Raw genomic sequence first — 20,355 nt, 5'->3', positions numbered from 1 at the left:
AAATCCGCCTCTGTGGCAAACCCCACAAAAAGAGCTGCCCCCGGACATCCCTAGGGCAGACCCTCTCCGCACCCCACTCCCGCCCCAGGTCACGGTCCCTTTTGCTGGCGGTTCTCTCTCGTTTCCCGGGAGTTTCTCAAAACCCTGGTCTGTCCTATGCGGCGAGAGTCCCAGGGGCGGGCACAGGCCACCTGCTTGTCTCGGGCCAGCTGCCCACGCTCCTACCGAGGGCACTTTTTTTCTGTTCAAAATGCCTCCCTGCCCGGCCGGGCGTGGCTCAGCGGTTAAGCATCGACCTAGGATCCAGGCGATCCGGGTTCGATTCCCGGTCGGGGCACAGGCCCGGGTTGCGGGCTGCAGCCGATCAATGACTCTCTCATCATTGATGTTTCTCTCTCTCTCTCCCTCTCCCTTCCTCTCTCTGAAATCAATAAAGATGTATTTAAAAAAAAAAAAAAAATGCCTCCCTCCTCCCTGTGTTCTCGGTTAACGGGCCACGTGCTATATTGATCTTCTCAAAGCTGCCGCAACAAATTTCATAGACTGGGCGCCTTCACGGGAATTTATTTCTCACGGTCCTGGGGGCTGGGAGGTCCCGCGTCGGGGTGCTGGTAGATGGGTTTCATCCTGAGGCCTCCCTTCTTGGCTTGCAGACGGCAGCCACCTCCCCGTGTGTCCCCACGATCTCTGTACATGCGGGGGGGGGGGAGAGAGAACTCGGGTCTGTTTTATCTCATAAGGACACTGGTTCTATCAGATTAGGGCCCCGCTCTCATGACTCTGTTTAACTTTACCGCCTGAAGGTCCTATCTCCAAATATAGTCACATTGAGGGTTGGGGTTTCGACACGGGAGTTATGAAGCAACACCCACGGCAGCTTCCTGCCTCTGTTTCCCCGTGCGTCCAACTGGGCCAACGGCCACGGCATGAAAAAGCACAGCGTGGGGGGCGGTTTGACCCGCCAGGGGCCGCTGGCCTGGGCGCGGGGAGCAGACGTTACGTCACGGCAGCCCCGGGCCAAAGCCCAGGCCGGGCCTCGCAGCATCTGATCGAACCGACTCAGGCCCTAGAGGCCGCTCAACCCCGGCGCGCTCCCACGGGGCCTCCCGTTCACGTTTCTCCCCCCCCTTTTTTTAGGATTTTACTGTCACCCAGAGAAAGTGCCCCGTCTAATCCGCACCAGATGCTGGGTGAGTCGTCATGAATCAATACAGCGCCGTCCAGAAACCACCCGACATGAATCATAGAGACAAACGGGACTTTCTCTCCCTGCAAAACAGTGACTGAAATAGTGTCTTACCCTTTTAGGAAAAAAATTTTTTAAAAAATTTACAAGATTAAGACGAGACCGGGGGCCCTGCTTGTTGTTACCCGCGTGGCTGTGGGCACGAGATGGTTAAAAACTGCGGGTCCCCGGAGAGACGGTGCGTGAGACCTGCCTGCTCCTGAGCCGCAGGGACAGAGGCTTCTAGAGGGGGGGGCTCTCGATGGGGGCCCAGCGACCCCCCGAGACTGCTGTGCGATCGTCTGATTCCATCCGAGTCGCAAGGCTGCCGGCGACACAGGGTTTAGGAACCTCTGTCTTGGAGGAAGGGGCTCCAGGGAGCTGTGGAGGGTCACCCAGGAAATGGGCACCGGAGCAACTCCTGTCCCTCCTGGTGGAGCCGCTGAGACCACGGGCCTTTTCTCAGTCCTGCCCCTACGTCCCAGGTCCCCGTCGCCTCCGGGACTCGGACACTGTGTCTGTCCGCCCGGGGCAGGGGGGCGCAGGGCCCACCTAGGCCGTCTGCCCTGGGCCTCGGACCCTCGAATGGGGGAAGCAAAAGCCGAGAACAGGAGGTGCTGACACATCCCTGGCCTGCGGCTGGAGGAGCCCCTCGATCGGTTCCTGTTTCTGGGCCTTCGACTTTCCCCTTTGGCGAGGGACTCATATCCTTCCAGTGAGTTTCCCCTGTGGTCAGAGTCAGCATCTGTCACTTTTACCGCCGGGGCCCCATCATATCGGTTCCCTAAGAGGCCCCGAGAGCCCCGCCTCCCGCATCTGCGTCCCGCAGGCTCGGTGCCGCTCGCGAGGCGCAGGTCAGAAGGTCTCCCCTCTGTAAAGGCGACCCGGGTGCAAGTGGACCGGGAGCTCCCTGCGGTCACTGTGTCACCACCGATCCAGGAGCCGGCTCACCCGCGTGGGCCACTAAGCGACACCGGAGTTGGACGCAACGAAGACCTGCAGCAGCGAGAGAAGACGGGCCTGTTCGCGGAGACCCTCGGTGCCGCTCCGGTTTCAACAGTGCCCTGCGGAGGGGCCTGGGCACCCGGGCTCCGCTATGGGGACCCATAAAGGCCCTCCCCCCCATGGCCTCCAAGAATCTGTCCTGGTTCCGCCTCTGGACCCCTCCATTCTCTTCTTCCGTGTCGTCGGCCGGCCCTTCCTAAAACCATGGCTTCAGTTCTTCGTTCTTTCAAATCTCCAAGGCCCCCCCGGCAGAAGCTGAGACTCTTAGGCCGTCATGACCCGGGACGCGTGGCTTCCCAACACAACACCTACACCCCCTCCCGTCCCTGCTGGCCCCCCGCCCCGCCCCGCACAGCATCCCCGGCTTCGCCCGCTAGGTGACCCTCACTAGCGGCACCCCCCAGTCATAGGACCCTCGAAAATGTCTCCAGGGACCACCCTTCAAGTTCTCCAGGTGGTCAGAGAAAAGCAGGCGGGAGGCCTCCCGTCCCACACGGGGTCCACAGCGCAAGCCTGTCCTGCAGACTCTCCCCGAAATCTCTGGCCCCTCACTCAAGTCTATCCAGTGACTCAGAACTGGTTCTGGGGCACCTCCCTTCCCGGTCCTGCTTGGGTGGCCTCGCAGCCCACATTGGAACGGAGGGGGAACGGGACGGGGACGACTGTCTTAGTCAGCGCTGAGGCAGAAGGCGCTCAGCTTCACAGCTGGGTGTGCACTCCCCCTTACCCAGCCCTCCCACTGGCATTTAAACATGTTTAAATCTCTCCAAAATTTTATTTTTATCTGTTTTTATTTTTTAAAATATATCTTTATTGATTTCAGAGGGAAGAAAGGAGAGGGAGAGAGAGAGAGACCTCGATTGGCTGCCTCCTGCACGAGCCACCGAGGCCCGGGCCCTTGGCTGGAATCGAACCCGGGACCCTTCAGTCCTCGGGCCTACGCTCGAACCACTGGGCCACACCGGCCAGGGCTGCGATGTAAATTCTTAAGCTCCTGGTTTGGGAGACTTGCCTGGACTCGCGCGATCGTGGTTTCTGCAGGAAACGATGTGACGCGAAACCTATAACTTTGCACCGAAGTTGCATATGGCGTCATCAGTGCATTGTATTTCTTTGTGCTCCTTTTCGTAGTCATTCTGAGCGTATCTGTGTGCGTGTGTGCGTGCGTGCATGTGCGCGTGTGTGCATGCATGTGTGTGCATGTGCACGTGTGTGCACGCATGTGTGCATGTGTGTCCGTGTGTGCACGTATGGGTGTGTGCATGTGTGTGTGCATGTGTGCGCGTGTGGAATGTGTGTGTGCATGTGTACGTGTGTGTGCGTGTGTGTGCACGTGTGCATGTGTGCATGTGCGCGCACACTCCCTGAGAATTTCTGAGCACGGAGGAAGCGGTTCAATCTGCTTGTCTCTGAGCAGCTGTTGGCTTTTAGAATCAAGAAGTGACTCTGCCCAGTTTCTGATTCGGATGCTGTATGAGACTCGCTTTCATCCACCGGGTCTAAATTTAAACGCCCGACTTCTCCTTCTGCGAACCTGAAGCCTCTTTCCCCATAATACTGTGGGGGGGGGGGGGACAGAAAAAAAAACAGAGAACCTGGCTTTCACAGCGTGTTTAGGTTAGAGCTGCAGGAGGAGTGTGAAGTATTGAGCACAAGAAACCTCCAGGAGGGAAGGCAAGCGGGCAAGGAAGCCCGCTGCAGGGTGTGTGGGCATCTAGGCGAGAAGGGCACGGTGGCCTCGCAAACCCAGAGCCCCGAGTAACTCCCATGCAGGGGGACCCCAATATAAACATCCCTAACTGGACGCGGGGGATGGTGGCCGTCACGTCCCAGACCTGTAGCTTCCTTGACAAAGGCCGGTCTTCGACTTTGAAATTTCCTATTGTCTTTGTGCAGCTCAGATAACATGCCCTTGAAAAGCCGGAGCAATCTTTGTCCCCAGACCCCTCCCGGGCACGATGACAGGAGGCCGCGTTGGGCACACTGGGACCTCGCTGCCCACGCTCCATCTCCATGTCAATAGTGAGTGTCCCGCACCCACCGGGGTCAGATGTCTCCCCCTTTTACTTTTCACCCAACCTCAGAGACTCCCCCCTCTTCGCCTCCCTAACCTACCCCCAGTGAATTTCATGGAAACCGTCCTTACATCTCCTCTTTTGATCCTAATGTATAAAATAAGTTGCCAAACTGCCATTTTCCGGAGCATTTTCTCCCTCTGTTGAGGTTCTGCTCCCTGGCAGTTGCGGTTAGCTCGGCTCAGATAAACGCTTGTAAGACTTCATTTAGTTAGTTATTTTTTTAGGTCGGACGTTCTTTTGTTGACAGCTTGAAAAACGGCAGACGTGACGGCACTGTGGTCCGCAGTGGCACCCGCTGGGCCACGCTGACAGCTTTTGTCAGCTTCCCTCTATCATTCCCCCTTTTTTCCCACGGGCCAGTCCACGGATCACGTGATCCACGTGAAGGTGGAGATTCTTGGGCGCCCTCAAGCGGCCGCCTGGGGGTGCCTAAGGTGATCGGGGTGAAGAGCATCTGCCTCCACAGGTTTCGGGGCCTCCCCTGGATTTAGGGCCTGGTTTTGGGAGCAGAGAACATGCAACGAGGTTGTCAGGGCAGCCTCGCCGGGAGGTGAGGGAAATAAAGCCTGGCCCCAGGAGAGAGAAAACGGGTTGAGCAGCCAAAGCGTTTTCAGCTGAAGGCTTCTCTAGAAGGCTCTTGTGAGGCCTGAAAAGTCACCGCGGTCACCTGAAGACGTCTGGAGGTTTATTTCCCTCCATCGCTTTCCCAGTTGGCCCTAAACGCAAAGGGTTCAGAAGTCACCTGGAATCAATGGACATATTGGCAGATGTATCAGAAAAGGTACGTGTTTTGGTGACCGCAGGGAGCTCATCCCCGGGCAGGTGTTGGACATCAGAGGGGAACCGTCCCTTACCTCATGCTCTGGAACCAATGAACGGATCCATCTACGTAAAATACGACCCTACGAGGTCTTTGAGGCCAATATAGGTTCGGGCGGGTGGACTGTTAACTGCATCAGTTGGGAACCCAAGGCAGCCGTCAGGGGGCCTGAAAGAAAAGAGGTGGACACTCCGGAGGGGACGTTTAAGAGAGGCTACTGAAGGGACTATCGACAAAGGTATGGACAGAGTTTAGGGAACCAATAAGAGGTGGAACTAGCCACGGAGGGAAGCTACCCCATGCTTACAGGACATAAGGGAAGGAGCGGTGATTGGAACCTTGGTAATAGGGCCTTTGTAAAAACGACACAGCTGCTCTTGAGCCACGGCCTGGCTCTCTGGTCCCACCCTTTGATAGACAGCTGGTGCATGTCATTGGCCAAACCCAGCCTCTGGATGCACACAGAGGTGTGCAGAATGGATCTGAAGGGCCAAACAGAAAAGAAAAATTAAAAATCTAGTATCCCCAACTTCCATTTGGCTTAAAAAAAAATTGAGAGTGTTTGTTTAATAAAATTTCCTGACGTGGGGAAGCTCCAGGGTGGGTATATTTGGGGATATCATGGAGGACCCCAAAGTCGTCCTCGCTTTCTTCTCTGCCCTCCCCAGGCTAGATTTTGCCCTGGTCACAAGAAAGCTGCTGCAGCTCCAGGTGCCACACTCAGGCCAACAGTGATCAGCAAGAGAATGACTTTTCCTGGGGGTGGGGGAGTGGATCCACCTGCCCGAACCTATATTGGCCTCAAAGACATTGTAGGGTCATATTTTACGTAGATGGATCCGTTCATTGGTTTCAGAGGTGTGTGCAAACACTATCAGGCAATTACAAGGTTTTTAGTATGTTGGAATTTTGATGGTGAGAAGTCGGGCTGTACTTGAAATGGAGGAGCCTTCCCACCCCCATTTAAAGAGCAACCAAAAAAAAAAAAAAAGTTTCTGACAAGATAAATGTTCTAGCCACAGAACACAGACTGGAGGCACATCTGGTGCTACCAATTGCAAGAATTATAATAGGCAATAGGGAGTTGTCTCTACTAGCCTTAGCATAACAAAGGTAATTTTTTTTTTTAACGGAGCAAAAAAGGGAAGTAGTTACTAGAATAATGGATACCTAATGCTAGGGCTGACAGGACTCATTTAAGGGAAGAAAAAACCTTTTAGATTTTAAGACCTAAGTAATCCTTTAATGCTGTTAGCTTGTGTTAGATGCGGTAGAGGTTTTATATTTGAACCATAATTTAATATTTACTGTCAACGAAATCCAGGCATGTCCAAAGGGGTGGATTTCATTTGTGGAAGAAAATGAGTGTCTCTCTACTATTTATTTGTCATGGTCAAGTAACGGGCTTTGGACAGGCATAACTAATTTATTTTAAAGGCTTTGTAGGCCTTGAGGGCGTAAGAAAAAAGGGAGATTAGGAAATCTCATTTGAGGCCTTTTAGTGAGGGGGGGGGGGCGGCCGACAGAAAGCTAACATACTGGATGGGAACAGCTTCCAGGAAATGTTATGTTACCCAAATTGCTTTTAAGAATCAGTACGGGAGTTCCAGCCTGGGACTGCAGATGAAACATGCAGGTCTAGATTCATTCCCTCTCAAACCTCTACGAAAACCATCCTAAAGTAATGTTTTTAAAAAATATACGTCTTTATTGATTTCAGAGAGAGGAAAGGAGAGGGAGAGAGAGAAACATCAGTGATGAGTCATTGATCGGCCCCCCACTGGGGATAGAGCCTGCAACCCGGGCCTGTGGCCTGACTGGGAATTGAACCCCGATTGCCTAGATCCTAGGTCGACGCTCAACCTCTGAGCCACGCTTGGCTGGGCCATAAAGTAATGTTTAAAAAATATATGTCTTTATCCATTTCAGAGAGAGGAAGGGAGACAGAAAGAGACAGAAACATCAATGATGAGAGTCATTGATCGGCTGCCTCCTGCATGCCCCTTGCTGGGCATGGAGCCTGCAACCCCGGGCATGTGCCCTGACCTGGAATTGAACCCTAACCTCCTGGCTCCTAGGTCGATGCTCAACCCCTGAGCCATACCTGGCCGGGCCGGGCAAGTAATTTAAAAAAATAAAAATAAAAATACAGTAAATCCACAAGGCTTAGGAGAACAGAGGAAGCCAGACAGCAGGAGAGGCATGGGGACTGTCTCAGCAGATGCAAGAAAGGGCAGTTCCCGGGCAAAGGTAAAAACCAAAATGGTTTATAAACAGGATCCCAAAAAAGCATAGCCAGGGCCCGAACCAGGCACCCCGGGAACTGGGCCTGGAGGCGCCCCAGCAGCTTGGGGGCGGGGAGACCCCAGCTCCCCTAACCCCGCCGCACACCTTCCGGGCTTGGCTTCCCATTCCGTCGCGCACGGTGACAACGTCTTATTTCATTTTTTCTGTCTTTATTGATTGCAGGGAGAGGAAGGGAGGGGGGGAGGGAGGAACACCCACGATGAGAGTCAGGATCAGCGGCCTCCTGCAGGCCGCATGGAGCCTGCGGCCGGGCCACGTGCCCTGATCATCCATCGAACCTGATCTCTCGGTTCCCAGGTCCATGCTCATCGCTGGGCCACGCGGGCCGGGCTCGGCCTGTCCCTGTCCCTCCTCGCGGGCCGGGCTCGGCCTGCCCCTGTCCCTCCACGCGGGCCGGGCTCGGCCTGTCCCTGTCCCTCCACGCGGGCCGGGCTCGGCCTGCCCCTGTCCCTCCACGCGGGCCGGGCTCGGCCTGTCCCTGTCCCTCCTCGCGGGCCGGGCTCGGCCTGTCCCTGTCCCTCCTCGCGGGCCGGGCTCGGCCTGTCCCTGTCCCTGTCCCTCCTCGCGGGCGGGACTCGGCCTGCCCCTGTCCCTCCTCGCGGGCCGGGCTCGGCCTGTCCCTGTCCCTCCTCGCGGGCCGGGCTCGGCCTGTCCCTGTCCCTGTCCCTCCTCGCGGGCCGGGCTCGGCCTGTCCCTGTCCCTGTCCCTCCACGCGGGCCGGGCTCGGCCTGTCCCTGTCCCTGTCCCTCCTCGCGGGCCGGGCTCGGCCTGTCCCTGTCCCTGTCCCTCCACGCGGGCCGGGCTCGGCCTGTCCCTGTCCCTCCCGCCGCCCCCGAGCCTCACGCAGCGCTGGGAACACGCCGGACGCACAGCCCCGACGGGCACCGGAAGCCAGCGTGGGCAGGGGGGCGGGTCTAACGCTAGTCACCTGACCTGGCCGCCTGAGTTAGGATTGGGCTGTAGTAACACGTGATTCCTCAGCGCGGACTCGTGGCCCCGCCCCGGAAGCCCGCGCTGGGGGCGGGGTCAGGTACCACGTCGCGACGGGATTGGCCGGCTCCCTGAGGACGCAGCCAATCGCGAGCTGCTGCCTTCTGGCGCGAAGCGCGGCGGCGCGCGGCTGCGGCGGCTGAGGAGGCGGCGCGGGGAGTTTGGACCCGGGTTCCGCCCGCCCGGGGCCGGCGCGGGAGGTGAGTGCGGCGCGCGGGCGGCCCGCCGCGGCCTCGGGGAGGCCGGAGCCGCTGCCCTGACAGCAGCAGGCCCGGGGCGGCGGCCAGCGCGCCGGGGTCGCCCGGGCGGCGGGGGCCCAGCCGGGGCCGCGTTCGCGGGACTCCCGGACCCACCCGCGTCCCCATTTCCCCCCGGAGGAGAGACCAGGACTCCGCCCCGTTCCCGTGTGTTTTGGGGCGCCACGCGCTCCGCACCCGTCACCCCAACACTTGCAGCTTCCCGGGGCCCACTCGAGGGGCGTGTCCCGGCCGCCAGGGGCCGAGTCCCCGCCGTCACCTCCTTCTGACCCCGGGGGGGGGTCCCTTCAGCCTCCAGTTTTGTTTGTTTTGGTTCCGGCTTAAAGGGCTTGGGAGGCGCAGTAAGTGCCCCCCAGAGCGCTGGGTGCTGTTTCCCGTCTCTAAGGGCCGGGTGCTCGTGACCCCGACACGGAGATCAGCCCCCCCCCCCCCCCCGTGCGGCCCCTGCGCGGGGGCTCTCGGCGCCCACGTGCCCAGATGGAGCCGAGAGCCGACTGCAGAGCCTGTTCCGCATCCTCGGGCCTCCCCCCAGGCCCCTCTCCCGCGGCCCTTGGGTGTCTCCGTCCCGAGGCGGAGAAGGTGCCCGACGGCTGCTGGTGCCACGGCCGCAGGGGGCGCCCCTGTGCCCCTGTCAGGGCGGAGGTGCAGCCTTGGGAGGCGCTGCGCCAGGGGCCGTGGGAGAGCGGGCGGCAGGTATCGGTTGCAGTCGATGGAAGTCAGCTGGACCAGCGCGTTGGTAGCTGGGCAGCCGTCGGAAAGGGGCTTGTAGTCTGTCTGCTGGGGGTAGAAGTTCCCGAGAGGGGGCTGGACAATGAGGAAACCAGGGCTGAGAAGCTGGGCAAAGACCCCCCCCACACACACACACACACTCCCCACCCCCCCACCCTCCACCCGGCTGGTGTGGCTCAGCGGTTCAGCATCAACCTGTGAACCAGGAGGTCTCGGTTCAGTTCCCCGTGGGCGCACATGATCCCCAGCAGGGGGCGAGCAGGAGGCAGCCGATCCATGATTGAGCGCGGATGTCTCTCTCGCTCCCTCTCCCTCCCTTTCTGAAATCAATAAAGACATATTAAAAGAAATTATAGTGAAAAGAAAAAAGTCAAGCAAAGGCCATAATGTTAGATGTGTCACAAGATAACAATATCCAGGGAAATTACATTCACTTTAGGAGAGTCAGTATGATCTAGGAGGAGGGAGGGAAGGAAACGAGATTAAGGGGCGTGAGTAGGATTTTAAATATGTTTGAAATGGTTTATACTTTAAAAGAGAAATAGGATAGAAGTGAACTTCTTAAATTTGGTTGGTGGTACGGGGTCATTCTAGTTTCTGCACTTTTCTGTATGCTTGAAATATTTAAAGTTTAAGTATATAAAGTAAACAAGTGCATATGGTAAATATATTAGTTATGTATTTATTTTAGTACATATGTATTATACACATATGTCTATACACACACACACACATATATATATATGTATATATACAGGTCTTTTAAGGAAAGAAAGGATAGAACAAAGAGGTCCAAAGTAATTGCAAAATACTCTTGGTAACTAAATTGAAAGCCCCTGTGGGTCTCCATTGCCTGATACAAATCATTGCACAAGTCTGTTGCACAAATAGTGCATAGGCTACCCTGCTGTGATTATTTTCTCCCACCACACTCACTGCCTAGTTTGTATTTATTCTTCAAGCCCAGGCCAGGTGTCATTTTTCTGCAAGCCCTTTCCTAATAATCCCTTCCCTTAATGTCTTTTGTGCTTGTTTTAGCATGGGGGGAAACCAGGTTATTTTGCTATTCAAGTGAGCCTCAGTTAGAGATTATATATTTCAAATGTCACCAGTTGTAAATGTCAAAACAATTTATTGACCAAAAAAAAAAGCACATTACTTTACTTGCAGTTGAAACAGTGCCCCACCCCTAGTGCTCCCCTCTCCCCCCCCCAGAATATTGTGATTCATGCAAAGTACATAACCGTACTCATATTTTTCCCCTCTCTTTTTAGGATCATGGCTGCTGTTCCTCAAAATAATCTACAGGAACAACTGGAGCGTCATTCAGCCAGAAAACTTAACAATAAGTTAAATCTTTCAAAACCAAAATCTTCGTAAGTATTTTGGTTGTTTTGATGTTATACAGGCACTAACGTATAGTGTCATACAAGTGTGATATCCAGAGCTGCTCTTTCAGCCCTTTTATTGTATAGATGAGGAAATAAAGCTGTGAAGTCAGTGACTTTCCCACTTTGCAAATCAGTGGTAAGACAGGTGTTAGCAGCACCAGGTAATAAGTTGTTCAACTTTTGCTCAGTTCCTGGCACATAACACTTGCTCAGTAAATATTTGTCGAATGAATTAGTAATGAATCTTTTTGTAAATTTGGGCAAATAGATATTGTTAGCATTTTAATATAATTTTATATCTTTTCCAGAAACAATTTATAAGGAAACTATAGCTCTCTAGTTCTGTCCTTTCCTCCAAGCTATACTCCACAACTCCTAATAATTTATATTCCTTATTGTATGTACCCTTACCAGGTTCTAAACACTCTTCTGGGTGCTTGACTTTAGAGTCACCATTGACCTTTATGTCATTAAGTCCAGAGATGTCCAGAACTGTTACTTCTCCAAATCTCAGTATAGGGAGCAGTTTTAAAAATTTTCCCCATAAAACTTTGATCACAGTAGTGACAAGGAGCCACATTTGGGTCTCTTCCTTTTTCACTTACGCCGTTCCCTCCCTCTGGAGGTGCTATTAATTAAGGACTAACAGCGTGAGAAATGAGTAGTGGGAATGGCCTGGATACTCTCAAAACTGAATGATTAGCCTCTGAATAGGAAGGGTCAGAGCATACAAAGTATAATTTAAGTTACTTTTGAAATTTTTTAAAAAATATGTCTTTATTGATTTCAGAGAGAGGAAGGGAGAGGGGAAGAGAGAGAGAGAGAAGCATTAATGATGAGAGTCATTGATCGGCTGCCTCCTGCACGCCCCTTATTGGGGATCGAGCCCTGCAACCCAGGCATGTGCCCTGACCGGGAATGAAACCAGGACCTGGATCATAGGTGAATGCTCAACCACTGAGCCACACCGGCTGGGCAGTTACCTTAGAAATTTTTAAATCTGAGAGGGTGATGGAAGGTAAGTTATATAAATTAGTAAAAAACTTAGAGTTTTGTGTAGTTGATGGGTGTGTTTTAATTTATCTAATTCAGGTTTTTTAATTTTTCCAGCGGTTTCACTTTTAAAAAGAAAGTATCTTCAGCCAACAGTGTGTCTGTGACTAGTGTGTCAGTAGCAAAAACACCTGTGTTAAATGATAAAGATGTTAATGTTGCTGAGGATTTTTCCTTCAGCGAAACTTTTCCCCACACCACAAATCAGCAGACAAGCATCCATGACTCTAAAAACGCTGCTGCAGGACAGCAAACCAAGAGAGTTGGTTCAAAACCATCATTGCTGGATTCGGTGCAGATTCTGCAGGACGTTTTACGTACTACCCAGAGCACACGGCTTACAAAGGAGTCCCGTGATGCCATTTTCAAGAAATTAGAATATAGTTCTTCATCAGATTCTTTTATGACCATCAATGATTGGGATGATATGGATGACTTTGATACCTCTGGAAATTCAAAAGCGTTTGCTACACCCTACAGAAATCACCACGTAATAATAAGCACTGCTCAGAAATCAAAAAAGTCCAAGAGAAGCTTTTTTAAAGCGCAGATTCCTAAAGAAAATACACTGAAAGCTGATTTGACTCCCTCCTCTGAATGCAAGCAAGTATGTTCGACTAAGGGACAGGAGGCTGGCTCTGAATGGTTAAGTAGCGACGTGATTTACATTGATGATGGCCCCAACTCCGAAGAGCTTACGAATGAAGATACTCAGGGTAGTCACTCTTTAAAAACTCATTTGGGAGAGGAAAGAGGTAAAAATTACTTCATTTTCATGTCAATATATTGACTGTGTTCCTTCATTCAAAGCTAGGCATTGGAACAGTAGCAGCTATGAGATAGCTTTTGATCTTAGGATCTTTAAAAGTGCTTATTGAACAATCTCTTGGTCACATGCTCGAGACAGGACATACTGGTGAAATGAAAGATTTCCTTCTGCTAATATAATTTTATATTAACACCAAGGATAGCTCTGTGATTTTTATATATGAAGAAAATAAGACCCATAGAAGTTGAAATGACCTATTCATGGTCTACTGGCTGGTAAGTGGTAGAATTTCCACTAAAGTCCCTTTATGGCTTGCTGCCACCTAGCATGCTGTGTAATATGATCTAATCATGCTATAAAGTGTTATAAATTACATTCAAGTTATTTTCTGTTTAGGTCTCATAGTCATTAGATGTTTATGACTTGCCTGAAGCCCTCGATTTTCAGTGCTCATACCCTGTTCTTTCTGTCTCATTAATTATTAAAATAACCTGTGTTTATCAACTGTTTACTTTAGATAATAGTGAAAAGGAAAAAAACTTGAAAAAACCTGAATTACATTCTGTTGAGAAATCTCCATGTGTTGAGCTTGATGACGACGACATAGATTTTATTCCACCTTCTCCAGAAGAAATAACAACTTCTGCCTCTTCTTCCTCTTTAAAATGCTTTAGGTAAAGTTGCTGATTGATTAATGAGCATTATTGTTTGTTTCGGGGTTATCTGAGATAATTTAGTTATGTAATATCATTTCTGTGTAATTTCATGCTCTGCACAGTTTATTTTATATCCAAGATGAATGACTTTGAGGGCCAGCTAAAGAGGTTTGAGATCAATTGTCTGACCAGTTGTGGAGAAATATCAGAGGACAAATTATGCGTTTGAGCTGCTCTGTACTTTGATTGTTTGTATATTTTTAAATTTGTAGTGTGTTAAAGGAGCTTGACACCTGTGACAGAAAGAAGGCTGCCCTAAGCTCACCAGAGGACTTGTCAGAACGTGAGAAAATGCCTGCTCGGCAGTCTAACCAAGAAATCGGCACCGGCTGTGACGGTACAAAAAGTACTTAGACACATCATGTATTCTAAGTACTTACTTTTGAAAACCAAGTCAGGTTGTGTTTTCACCTGTGACTGTATAGTATCAGATGGCAAATTTATAGTTCCTTTTGCCCTAATAGAGTCATCCCTGTTCATTGGTTAGTCAGATTTGCTCAAACAACTCATAAACCCATGTTCTCACAAGGTAATTCATTCTCTATTTTGAAAACGCTACTTGTTAGAAAATTATTTCTTACATTGAACCAAAATTTGCCTTCCTGTAACTTAATCCTTGTGAGGTAAGTGTAAAGCTCCCAGAAGTTTTTTGTTTTGTTTTTTAAGGCTATATTTTACTAGCAGCCGTTTGATAAAGTGTTCTAGAATTTTTTCTTGAATTAATACCAAGATCACCAGCTTGTAGCTTTTGGCACTCACTTTACACTTTTTTTGAAAATTAAAACAATGTTTGCCTGTCTTCACTCTTCCATCAACTAGATGCTTCAAATGTAATCGAAATCTTACTTGCAGGTTTCCTTTGTACTCCAAAATGTAATCTGTCTAGACAAGGAGACTTGAGTTCTTTCCAGTGGCTGTCTCTCTCTCTGAGCCTGTCCTGGCTTTCATTTCCTGCAGACCATTGTTTAGTGCCCTCTTCCCAATCTCATGCCCACTCTCTTTGCAGAGGAAACAGGAGTAAAGTAGGGACTCAGCAATTCTGCTGTCCCCGTCTCATACCTCACGTTCCTATTGACGTCAGTCCCTAGTAAGCATCCATGCAGCTCTGTGATATGCTTTGTGTGGGCATGATGAGGTTTACACCTGAAGTTAGTAAAAATGCAGAGTAAATTGGTAAAACTTTCCTATCTTCCAGTGACCTTGGTTACCTTAAGAGTAATATTAAGAATTAACGTGAAATTAAATGATAACATAGTTACAGAATAGAGACATGATACAGAATAGAGACAATCTCATTTCAAGTTATTTCACAGGCAGATAAGGGCAGTCTAAAGTTGTTTATAATCTTTTTAAACTACTTCAGATTTTACTTGCATGACTTTGAAAATCTTGTCTCTCTTGTTTACAAGGAAAATATTAACACCATAATTACTTTATAGCTAGACAGATAAGTTGGCAGCAGCGGCTTATTGGAGTGATGGACCACATCTGTAACTTAGTCGATACTATTCCTGATGATGAACTGAAAGCTTTGGGCTGTGGGAATGACCTGCGTCAGCAGCGGGACATAAGGTATTGGTGTTTTTCCTTCTGTGGTATATCTGACTGCGTTTCCACTACGCTGTATCAGAAACGCAGGGCAAAATTGTTAGCTTTCTGAGCAGGATAAATTGTCACTGTGTTTTAAACTTATTTACTTTTTCAAACTGTTCCTTTAGTATTTGTATCCAGATTTTTGAAATTGGAAAAAAGGGGATGTATTTTGCCACAATTGGGGGTGAGAATTAAAGATATAGTTGTGTGGCCTACCGAGGTAGACTGCTCACACTTACCATGTTGTTGTGTGTTTTCAGAAGGAAACTCTTAGCTGAAGCAGATTTTAACCGAAGTGATGCCAGTGTTCTTGGCTTGGCGTGGAGGTGCAGGCCGGGCGCACTCGGGGACCCCACAGAGGATACAGCATCTGTTTCCTTGCCTTATACATTTCCAAAGGGTGATTCCCGCCCTACAGGGAGTTCTGAGGAGTTAAATTTTCCACCCATTCCCTCAAATTCCATTTCTTCTGGGGAATCTTTAGTGACTACTACCCCAGGAAAGACGGGATTCTCGGTCACCAAGAAGAATCTCTTTGAAAGACCATTATTCAATTCCCATTTACAGAAGTCCTTTGTAAGTAGCAATTGGGCTGAAACACCAAGGATGGAAAAAAGAAACGAAAGCTCGCATTTTCCAGGAAATGTTCTTACAAGTACTGCTGTGAAAGGTCAGAATAAACTTACTGCTTCAACAGATGACTTAGGAGAAATCCAGGCTGCCTGTGAGATTGATAATTTTGACATAGATGACTTAGATGATGATGATGAGTGGGAAATTATAATGCATGACTTAGCCATGAGCAAACCCTCCACAGCTGCCTATCAGCCTATTAAGGAAGGTCGGTCGGTTAAATCAGTATCAGAAATGATTCCTTCGGCCAAGAAGGACTGTCTTCCTGTGGCATCTACTGCTAAAAATTCAGAGCCAATTCAAAAATGTAAGTATATAATTTTAGAAATCTGGATTGATGAGAACTGATCAGTTTGTCAAGAAACGTGTTTTATGTCTTAAAATATTAAAATATAGGGCAGTCTAAGAAAGATTTCAAGTCAGATTTCTTAAATCAATCAAATTATTTCTTTTGGCCTAAAATTCTTTTAATTCATTCAACAGATATTTGTGGAGTGCTCACTATGTGCATGCTCTGCTCTAGGTGCTAGTATTAGATAAATAATGAATAGGTCTGCCCTGTTGGAGCTCACAGTTCAGTGAGGGAAGTTTTTGGAGGAATGAAGTTAGCCACTAAAGGCTGCAGAGAAAAGCCAAAATTAATTCTTAAACCTCACATCAATCCTATAAAGTTATCAAAAAGTGCATGTGTGTTTTTTTTAACTGAAACAAGTTTAGATGTACGGAGTTCTGTAAAATATAGCCCCCTGTCTATTTTTAGTACTGAAGACTTACTACCATGGAGGTTCTTATAGTTACGCTGCTGACCTTTAAAAGAACCTTTAACGGATTTATTTTTGTATCCTGTTAGAATGTATCATACTTGACGTTCACAATTATCTTGAGATAGTTGAGCATTGGGTTTGGAGTAACTGCCAAAGCTGGTGTGAGCACCTCTTATTCTTTGTGTTGAACCAGAGTTGCAACAGCAGGGATGGAAAGCAGGGGGCAGACTTGAGTGACATTGTGGAAGAAGGGTCAGGAAGCCAAGATGACTCCGAGGGTTCTGCCCCGGGGGGTGGGGAAAGTATGACACCATTAACAGAAATAGGGAGTCTGGAGACAGGCAGATTTGGAGAAAAGCTGAGGAGGACTCTTTTAAGACTTGTTGAGCTTACAGTGTTGGTAAGGCATTTAGGTAGAAATGTCTTGTGGCCAGTTGGAGATGCACACAGGACTGGAACTTGGGAGTAGATCAGTCGGTTCTTAAAAAAGAGATCTAGGCCTTTTGTGCACAGAGGTGAAGCTTAAGATCATAGGACTAGAAAAATGCCAAAAAAAGAGCAACTAAGGAGCCCAGACCCCAAACATCTGAAACACTCCCAAATTTAAGGGGCAAGAGGAGGAAGTGGAACCAAGAAAAGGAATTGAAATCCATAGTTGTCTTGCAGGTCAGCTGAGAGGAGAGGAAGGAGGAAATAGAGTAGCGTTGGTGCTGTAGGAAAAAAAATCCAGGAAAGGCTTGAATTTGGCCCTTAGGACATCTTCGGTGGCCTTGACACTTGTATGGGAGGAAATTCAGTCAATGTTTAAAGAAGGACTTTGCTGTAGGCAAAGTATGCCAGTCCTTATGCAGGGCAGAGGGTAAGCCTGAAACTGACTTGTGACATTAATGCACTGATTTTTCTTAACATTGATTACTTTCTTAGGCCAGTTGATGCAAAATTTAGCATCCAGAAATCTGAAACACGAGCATTTCCAAAGTCTTGATTTTCCTCATACAAAAGAAATGATGAAGATTTTTCATAAAAAGTTTGGCCTCCATAATTTTAGAACTAATCAGCTAGAGGCGATCAACGCTGCGCTGCTTGGTGAAGACTGTTTTATCTTAATGCCCACTGGTATGTATTTTTAGATATGAATTGGCAGGAATCCATTGGCAGATGTGAAATGAAAGCCTTTTAATGGAAATAAAAAGAACACCGACACAGTATTTGTATCATTTATGGGCCTCTAACCCTCCCGTGCCATAGTAAGAAAGTGTGTTACCTCACACCCTCTGTTCCAGTTGTTGACATAATCACATTTATAGCCCTTTAAGATTTTCAACTCAAAGCTCATTGTGTTGAACTGATCTAGAATTTCTCTTGGGGAATTTTTCTTTTTTCTAGCCTAAATTAGCCTGAAACATGAATAAAAATGTAGGACTGGACTAGAGACATGACCATTTCTGGCAGCTTATTTGGTACAGCCTGGTGTCGCATGGTAGTTAAAATCCTCAGCTCTGCAGTGACAGCCTGGGCCTAAAGCGCAGCCCTGCCGTTTATTAGCGGGGTGGCCTTGAGCAGGGCATTTCATAATGCCTGCTTCACAGTGTGTTATGAGAATTAAATGAAAAGCATTTAGCATAGTTCTTTCTTGGCCTGTTTTGAAGAGATCCAGGACTTTCCATTGTGCTGTAAACGTTTATAACAGCTGTTCAATGATTTATAGTCCTCCAAGTCAGAATATTAAATGAGCATTTAGGATAATCATGGGGAGTTTGGCGTTTCAATACTTGCAGTCTTCCCTCAGCCCTCTACTCTCCTTGTGACCTTAAACAATCAGTTATTGCCATCATTGTTAAATAGTATTGTCTGGACATCTGAATTTTTCAAATTGATTTAGGTGATGTTGGTTTAATAATCATTTCCTATTTAACTTGTTTACTTTGTGTTGACTCCAAGTTGGTACCCCAGAACTAAAGCAGGAAAGGACCATGGGTCGTCTAGTGGTTTTCGGGGCTTTCCGTGGTCCTTTAGGGTTTCGAGAGGGGGTTTTTTTGTTTTGTTTTGGTTTTTTTATATCTTTATTGATTTCAGAGAAAGGAAAGAAGAGGGAGAGAGAGAGAGAGAAACATCAATGATGAGAGAGTCATTGATCAGCTGCAGCCCACAACCCGGGCATGTGCCCTGACCGGGAATCGAACCCCAATCGCCTGGATCCCAGGTTGACGCTCAACCGCTGAGCCACGCCTGGCCGGGCGAGAAGAGGTTTTTAAGTGTTCTTCCTCTCCAGTTTCAACCTCTTGATATATGTGTATATATGTGTGTGTGTGCGCGCGCGCACGTGTGTATGTGTATATATATATATATATATATACATACATACACACATACATATATGTAAGATTCCAAATAAAGTTTCTTTTGGACAAAAAAAATTTGTAAGCCACTGATCTAGTACATTTTGGAGGTGGTAAAATTGAGGCATGACAAGGTTAAATGGCATGTCTAAGTCACATAACTTGTTAAGTGGTGGAGCAGAAACTAGAACTCAGCTTCCTGCTCTTGCCTTGACATTTACACATATACACCAAAGTGAAATTTACTTACTGCACATGCTGAAAAGATGGAATGTTTTGTTTATATATATATATATATATATATATGGAAGTCCTAGAAACTGCCTGGCACAAGTTTCTAGTAGTAGTGGACTGATGAAGTTAAAAATTAGGGATTAATCATTTTAGTTACCATTAAATGTGTACTGATTATCTTGCCATTTTGAATTAGAGTTACATGGAGAGAGATTCCACCCCTATCCCCCGTCCCGGTCTCAAAAGAAATTTCTTTTCATATTACCTTGTTCATAAGGGCACGGGGAGTAAGATCTCTGGTATTCATACCAATGGCTTAACAAAACCGAGATTCTAGATCTCTCCTCTGGATCATCAAAGACATATTAAACCATGTTAACTGTGGGTTTTAGGGTTCTGCATTTTATTACATTTTAACTTTAAAAATTAAATGTTATACAAAATAATTATTTTAACCCTAGTAGCAACTAGAGTACCTCTTGTGCTGAATTTGGATTTCTCAAGTAGACCTTTAAAGCAGTTCTATGGCATTTGAGTTTTCTGCCCTGATTCTCGCCTTTGCTATCATATGTACCCTCATGAGATGTCCTAAAAGATAATCTTTATACACTTAAATTGTCCAAGTATTTTGGCTCTTTTGAATGTGGCAAATTGTTGGCACCATGGGGAGTATCCCTTGATATCCTATGACTTAATTATCTTAGATATTGTATGTTGCTTACTTTGTAACTCTTGCCTTCATGCTCTCAAAATAAAACCTCACAGATTTTTTTTGTCATTTCTCTTTAGGAGGCGGTAAAAGTTTGTGTTACCAGCTCCCTGCCTGTGTTTCTCCCGGGGTCACTATCGTCATTTCTCCCTTGAGATCACTTATAGTAGACCAAGTCCAAAAGCTGACTTCATTGGATGTAAGTGAAAAACAAAACTCTACCAATTACAATCAAAACACTAATAAAAACATAAAGATCATTTTACTTAAGTACTCTAGGCTACCTTTTTATTTCATAGTTTGTGAGTTTTAAGAATAAAGTACAGCTGTTACATTAAGTTGCACATTTAAGCACAAGTCTGAAAATTCTCATACAGATAACCTCCTGTAGTTCCATCTGATTTTATTCTAGAGGAATGTATTTTAGTAGGAACGTTTAACTTGTATTTCGCTGATGTAAACATTTTTTTGTTAACATGAAAGTAGTTTTTTTATTACTGCCAGATCAGCATAGTTCTTCCTCCCTTAATATCTTAAAATGCATGCACATGCGCGTGGCCACACACATATCCTTATCCTTTCTCTTCCTGGCTACGATTACGAAAGTATACGAGTGCATTCTGCTGAATCCCACACGTCGTGATAAAATAGAGCTGTTTTCAGTGTGATGAGCCACTGCCTTTTTCAACATGACCACTGGCTTGATTTGTTTTCCAAAGAATGTCAGTGATGGTCACCACCAT

At 47.9% G+C, this 20,355-nt stretch overlaps 1 protein-coding gene across 6 annotated transcripts in view; it reads left to right on the top strand.

Moving 5' to 3' along the window:
- Positions 1 to 8,537: 8,537 nt before the first annotated feature.
- BLM (BLM RecQ like helicase) overlaps positions 8,538 to 20,355 on the top strand; it is a 38,078-nt gene continuing 26,260 nt past the window's right edge. For 2 of the 6 annotated variants that reach the window (XM_081124349.1, XM_081124353.1), the window contains exons 1-9: positions 8,545 to 8,625; positions 10,686 to 10,787; positions 11,913 to 12,610; positions 13,142 to 13,298; positions 13,553 to 13,686; positions 14,780 to 14,912; positions 15,194 to 15,873; positions 17,255 to 17,446; positions 19,693 to 19,811. In XM_081124349.1, the coding sequence (XP_080980475.1) occupies positions 10,690 to 10,787; positions 11,913 to 12,610; positions 13,142 to 13,298; positions 13,553 to 13,686; positions 14,780 to 14,912; positions 15,194 to 15,873; positions 17,255 to 17,446; positions 19,693 to 19,811 (2,211 nt within the window). In that variant the 5' untranslated portion in view covers positions 8,545 to 8,625; positions 10,686 to 10,689. Of the gene's footprint in view, positions 8,626 to 10,685; positions 10,788 to 11,912; positions 12,611 to 13,141; positions 13,299 to 13,552; positions 13,687 to 14,779; positions 14,913 to 15,193; positions 15,874 to 17,254; positions 17,447 to 19,692; positions 19,812 to 20,355 lie in introns of all 6 variants that reach the window. The other 4 variants (XR_013997905.1, XM_081124350.1, XM_081124351.1 and 1 more) reach the window with 4 other exon arrangements.

The sequence above is a fragment of the Miniopterus schreibersii genome (genome assembly GCF_964146895.1).
Source record: "Miniopterus schreibersii genome assembly, chromosome: 22".
In the NCBI taxonomy this organism is placed as follows: Eukaryota; Metazoa; Chordata; class Mammalia; order Chiroptera; family Miniopteridae; genus Miniopterus; species Miniopterus schreibersii.
Note: the sequence above shows the minus strand (reverse complement) of the source record. Positions and strands in the feature narration are given on the sequence as shown.